Here is a 6,466-nt window from a genome sequence, read left to right as displayed (position 1 = left end):
ATGTTAAGACTGTTTTGAAAAAATTGTGCCAAAGAAATTGATAATAATAATAATAATAATAATAATAATAGTAATAAAATTAGAGTGATTTCTGAAGGGTCTGAAGGTCAAGACTAGAGCAATAAAGCTGAAAATACATCTTTAAAATCACTGGAAAATATTATTATATTAAATTATAAACTATTTTTGAACATTGATTTTATAGCGCAATAAAATTTCACATTTCATTTTTTTACTGTATTTTTGATTAAATAAACGCAGCCTTGATGAGCAAACTTGGTGAGCAAACTTTTGACCGGTAGTGAATATATTCATTTCAACAGATATGTACAAATATGTTTGAATATGTAAGCAAACATTTTATGTGTTTATATGTATAATTGTATTTATTGTAATTTCCATGGTTGAAAAATATATATATAAACTGACATTTTTGCAATATATATTGCATATGTGACATCTATTTTATATATGTGAAACCCAAATATGAATTGTAGCAGATTTCTAAATGGGATTTATTAGCCTTATGGAACCCACAACATCTTTAAAATAACAAAAACACAGAGGAACAGCTATTGAACAATAAAAAACACTGACAGCCAATTGGATTCTATTTTACTTTAAAGATTGTTTAAAGAGACTATAAAGTGCTTCAACACATCTATGAGCTTTTTTTTCCATTAATTTTTTTTCATTCATTTTCAACACAAAATAATATATTTTGAAGAATGTTGGAAACTGTTAGCCATCAACATCCACAGTAAGAAAAACAGTTTCCAACTTTCTTCAAAATAGAACCATATAAGTAGAGGGAGAGTAAATGATGACAGAATTGTAATTTTGGGTGAACTACCCCTTTACAGCTCTAGACAACAGAACTACTGTTTAAGCTTATAATAAACAGAACATTATTCTCCACTAAAGTGGATAGTCATATTTAAAGTTATTGTCCTTGGTGTGAGACTAAAGAGTAGTAATTTTTTGTTCAAAACTTCAGAGCATCAGTGTTGTACTGTTTGGGTCAGGCCTTAAAAATAGCGCCTTTGTGTAAATTGTGTTAGGTGGTATAGAGGGTGGGTCCATGTAAATGAGGTGGTCCAGTGTTTTATGAGGTGTCCAGGACTCTCAGTTCCAGCAGTCTGCAGGAATCTCAGCATCACTACCACAGCTGGAGCACAGTGTCTTTTTTAGACATTTAGATTTTGCTATATTTACAAAGACCCAACATGGAAAGACAAACTTTAACATATATCAATTTTTAGGTCTGTGCTCTGTTTTTGGAGTAGATTTTTTTGGAGCAATAGAAGTATTTCCTCTTCCATTTTTTTGTTATTCACCTGAGTTTTGAATATTTACAAAAATCATGCTACTGGAGAAGATTTTGCATTGTTTTCTTCTCCTTTGGAGTTTTATTTTGACTGTGACAGCATTTCACCCAGCTGCAAATCTATATAGTTTCTACTCTGGACCTCAACCACAGTCTAACTCGGAGAAACCAACGGCCAGGCACAAGTAAGTATCCATGAGTAAAATGATTATTCTCTTAATTAATAAATCAGGAGGCAAAACAGCAGTGGAATGTTAATAACACATTGAAAGACATCTGTACGCCAATATACTGCTGATACTAAATTTGAACTTTTTACCTGTGTTACAAGTCTTGTGAATATTCATTCATTCATTTGACATAGGTGGTTATTACAATTGTAATTTTTCTCAATATTGGTGAATCAAGTTAAAAAAAAAGTTTGAAAATTCGTTTTATTAATAATTATTAATTTTTTTGCATAATTATTTTTAGGAGGATTGTATTTTTTCATAGTAATATTGTATAAATTGTTTATTGTTACAAGTAGAATCATAAACCAATGTTAATATCTTTGTAAAAATGTAAATATTAACTATTTAATATTATCTAATAACTAATTTTTAACTAAATATAATTAGTTGCTGTAAAAATGTTGTTTATCTTAGCTATTTAGCTATTTAGCAAAAAACATACTGTCATTATCCGTAGCACTTCATTTTATGTTGTCCTTGTTACATGTTTAATTCTCACTGCCTCAAACTTGTCTCTTCTTAGGAACCACTGTGCATATGTTGTGGAGAAGACTGTCTCGTTCACTGTTCAGGATGGAGCAGCTCCCTTCATGAAGGCAATGAAGTGTGCTTGGGGTCAGAAATGCCCAACTACAAAGTATGATAATTAATGCATACATACAATTAATGTTTGTTAAAAAATGCATATTTGTGACATTTAGCTGATTTGCACATCCTGTCTGTTCTTGCAGGTATCGTATGTATTACAAACCAATGTATAAAGTTGCATATAAAACTGTAACTGAGCTGGAATGGAAGTGCTGTCCTGGATATACAGGTGTCGGTTGTACTGAGGGATATGGAATGAAAGCAAGGCCCCTTTTCAATGGACCAATGCCTGCACAAAAGGGTCCTATGCCTCCTTTTAAAGGACAAATGCCAATGCAAAAAGGCCCTATGCCTCCTTTTATAGGGCCTATGCATATGCAGAAAGGTCCCTCATCTCCTTTTAAAGGACCCATGCCAATGCAGAAAGGTCCTATGCCTCCTTTTAAAGGGCCCATGCCAATGCAGAAAGGTCCTATGCCTTCATTTAAAGGTCCAATGCCTATACAGAAAGGTCCTATGCCTTCCTTTAAAGGTCCAATGCCTATGCAGAAAGGTCCAATGCCTTCATTTAAAGGTCCAATGCCTATGCAGAAAGGTCCCATGCCTTCATTTAAAGGACCGATGCCAATGCAGAAGGGTCCAGTGCATTCATTTAAAAGGCCTATGTCTGCACAGAAAGGTCCAATGCCCTCTTATAAACGTCCAAATGCATCTCAAAAGGGACACATACCTTCATATAAAGGACAGTATCCCCATCCCAATGTCAATGGAAACCCCTGGATTCAGCCTCAAGCTCCAACTAATGGCATAATTGGATATCCAGTTCCTAATACTGGGCCGTCCTCCCAAGATCCTCCAATTGAATCTTACCCAGAGCACCAGGAACCGGAAGTAGATTATCCTGAACCCGTGATTGAACCTCAAGACCTTGGCCATGATATAATCCCAGAAGAGAATGAACCAGTTACTGACTACCAGGATCCTCAGCCAGATCATCAAACTTCCACAACAGTAGAGAGTGAGACAGAGCCTATTCGCAATGCACAAGTGCCCTCTGGTGGGAGTGAAACAAACCAAGGTAAATGAACCATTTATTATACTGTAGTTACACTCTCTCTCTCTAATATAAACAGTTGTAGTAGAATCTGTATTTGTTTGTACAAAATAAAGCCTTCAATGTGCCATAAGTAATTAAATAAATGTAATTCATTTATAGAACATGATGACAACAATATTGAAGATGAGCGGTTGGACAGGATAGAAGAGGATGTGCAACGACTTTCTCTTGGTCTTGAGACTCTCCGAGGTACAGTGACAGGTTTGGAGGACAGCTTGCGTGCTTCCCTTCGTGAAGATGCCAATAGGATGTTAACTGCCCTGATTTCTGCAGCACCCAGCCCTATCTCTGCTCCTTCCTTGTCTAGAGACTCTACTGTGGGCTTTGGAGATCTACCTGGAGGTGCACCGGATATTGAGGGATCAGATGTGGTGGGACACTTTCCAAACTTGGTCGATTTAACTGAAAAGGTTACAGAGCTGCGAGCAGAACTTGTGGCAAAGTCATCTGAGCTGGAAAAATTGAGAGGAGCAGTTGTGAGTCAAAACACCACCCTTCAAAGACTATCAGGTGGGTCAGTGAACCTTAATCAAACTGAAATCCAAAAGGCCCTGGAAACAATGGTGGAGTCCAAAATGAGTGAAGCTCGGGTCACCATATTAGATGGCTTTGAAAAACGAGTGGAAAGTGCAGAGGAGCGATGCGAGAGTCGAATGGCAGAGGTGCGACTCCAATGCAAAGAGGAAAGTTTAGATGGACAAGATCAGATTGAGCAAGTCCTAGACATAAGGGCTGAAAGATTGAGGGCAGAACTACAAAAGCTGCAGGCTCAGCTTCAAGACCTGGAGCCTGAAGAGGGTTGCTGCATTGCCATATCAGGTCTAACTGAAAGGGTCATTTATATGGAGCAGTCAGTGGAAGGTTTGAATGAATCCCAAACACACCTACGTGCTGAAATTGGTGGACACAAGGACCATATAGATGGCATGTTGGAAGGCCGACTGGCTTATGTGGAATCCAAATTGAATATTGCATTCAATCAAGAGGAAACAAACATTAACAAAAGTGAGCCTGATAACCTGGAGGTGCAATTGGAAGGGAAGATTAAAGCTCTTGAAACCCGTCTCTTGGCAGCAGTAGAAGAGCTCGGTAATGTCACAGCACCAACTTTACTCGAAGGTCAAGCTGTTCCTTCACTGGAAACAGAGGTAGAATTGTTAAGAAGAAGAGTTGAGGATGATTTGGACCATCTACAGAAACAGCTCAAATCCATGGAGGTTCTTTGTACTTCAGCTTGTGTTCCACAGCCTGTTCTAACAGGATATGCAGCTCCATTGGCTACCGATGAGGACAAACACGAAGACAACCTTAAAGAAATGAATGAGAAACTTGATTTACAAGTGCAGAAATTAAACAACCTCAATGCCACTCTATATAATCTTCTTGTACAGTTAGCAAAGAAACAGGAGGAGGTGGATCTTCAAGGAGAGGTGACCCTACTTAAGGTCACTGTGAACTCTGTTAACAGGTCTATCTGTGGCTTGCAAGACTCTCTTGGCTCTGTGATCAAAGAGGTCGGCCACACCAACCTTACCTGGCAGGAAAGAGAGGAAAGGCTTGCCCAGCAGGTAAAAGGAGTGGTTCAGCTGGTGGGACGACAAGCTTCCATGTTGGGTACTGGGGAGCGAAAGCTGACCCGTCTGAAGGGGGAACTCCACGATCTGCGACGTAAAGTTGCTGGAGAGCTACAGGGTTGCCGCTCCACTGCCCTCGGTGTCCAGAAGGAAGTGACCGAAGTCGGAGGTCGTGTTGCCCGTGTGGAGGGTCAGTGTGGAGGCCTAGCACACCTGTCCGATGACCTAGAGAGAATTCGAGGAGAGCTGGAGAAGCAGTCTGATGGGTATCTGTCTCACGTAAATAGCACCCTTGTTAACCATTCTCACCAACTGTCCGAACTCAGAGATAGCATCCAAAACTGCACTGGAACTTCTGGGCCTTCTAAGATTGTGGCGACTACACAACAAACAGCAGAACAACACACAACAGAACCAACCCATCCTAGAGGAGACCAGTTTGCAGTCCCCACACAGCACAAGGGTGACTAGTAAATCAAGTGCACTTTATAATGTGCAGCCTATAATCAAGACTTATACTATTATATAGTATCTTTCTCAGGAGACTCTTCTCTCAACAACTTCTTTTGTATGATCAATGCTGAAATGCAACTTGAAATTCCTTGTCTGTGGTGCTACTGTTTTGTACTGTTTTTATATCCCCTCCAATGAGCTATTATATACCATTTTTAGTGTTTATGGGTATATACAATGTTGTGCTGTGTTTTGTGAATATTTTTATATCAATTGGATGTCTGTATGTAGGTTTTGTTTTTAATAAGAGAGACTGTTGAGCTCATATAGAATATTCAATATTTCTGAAACAGGCCAGTCAATCTTTGTGAATTTTTTTTTATTTTTTACCTCGTTAATACTTTTGTGTTTGTACTTCAATAAATTGTTTGTCAAAGCTGGTGCTTAATAAAATGTTGAAATCTCACATTTTTATGAGGTTGTTATTGTGTACATAATAAATCACTAACAGAAAATATTCAAAACCCAACAATTCCCTCTTTTAAAGGGCACCTAGGTTACCCCTTTTTTCAGATCTAATACAAGTCTTTTGCGTCTCTAGAATGTGTATATAAAGTTTCAGATCAAAATACCCATCAGATTTTTCATTATACCTTTTACAAGATGCTGTTTATTACTGATTTCCAGCAGGGGGTGGTTTAGTCGTACTGCGCCTTTAAGCCGAGTTCTGCCCACCTACTGTTTCTACATGCCTCCTCCTTCAGCTGCGTCAGACAACAGACAAATTTAAAGGAAGAAGGTCTCACGTAGCGTTTGTGAGATACTACAGTAAGAACTAACCTTTACTAATCAGTATTGTGAAGTTGCATTGATGGATCACACACAAATATCTTTACAAAGTTAACGCGCGCGCGCGCACACACACACACACACACACACACACACACACACACGCACGCACACACAGGCAGGCAGGCAGGCAGACAGACAGAGCGCGCTTAGCTTAGTTAGGGCTAACCTCAAGTACTGTGTGGATATCTGTTATGCTAATGTACAAAATAAACCTGATTTAACTTCCACAAACCGGGATTGAAGCGTCTTCTTTTATAATTGTTCTGACACGCGGCTGTGCTGATGAAGTAAAGCTGAAGTAAAACGCTGTAATTTATTACAC

General features: G+C 38.7%; 1 protein-coding gene across 1 annotated transcript; it reads left to right on the top strand.

The window, feature by feature from the left end:
- Positions 1-1,133: 1,133 nt before the first annotated feature.
- On the top strand, positions 1,134-5,758 carry emilin3a (elastin microfibril interfacer 3a). Its single transcript, XM_087264640.1, has 4 exons — positions 1,134-1,512; positions 2,084-2,197; positions 2,292-3,226; positions 3,365-5,758. The coding sequence occupies exons 1-4, from the start codon at positions 1,364-1,366 to the stop codon at positions 5,308-5,310; spliced, it is 3,144 nt and encodes a 1,047-aa protein (XP_087120766.1). The 5' UTR covers positions 1,134-1,363; the 3' UTR covers positions 5,311-5,758.
- The last annotated feature ends 708 nt before the right edge of the window (positions 5,759-6,466 follow it).

The sequence above is a fragment of the Danio rerio genome, chromosome 8 (assembly GCF_052040795.2).
Source record: "Danio rerio strain M-AB ecotype USA chromosome 8, GRCz13ab, whole genome shotgun sequence".
Taxonomy (NCBI): Eukaryota; Metazoa; Chordata; class Actinopteri; order Cypriniformes; family Danionidae; genus Danio; species Danio rerio.
This window is presented reverse-complemented; position numbering and strand designations above follow the sequence as displayed.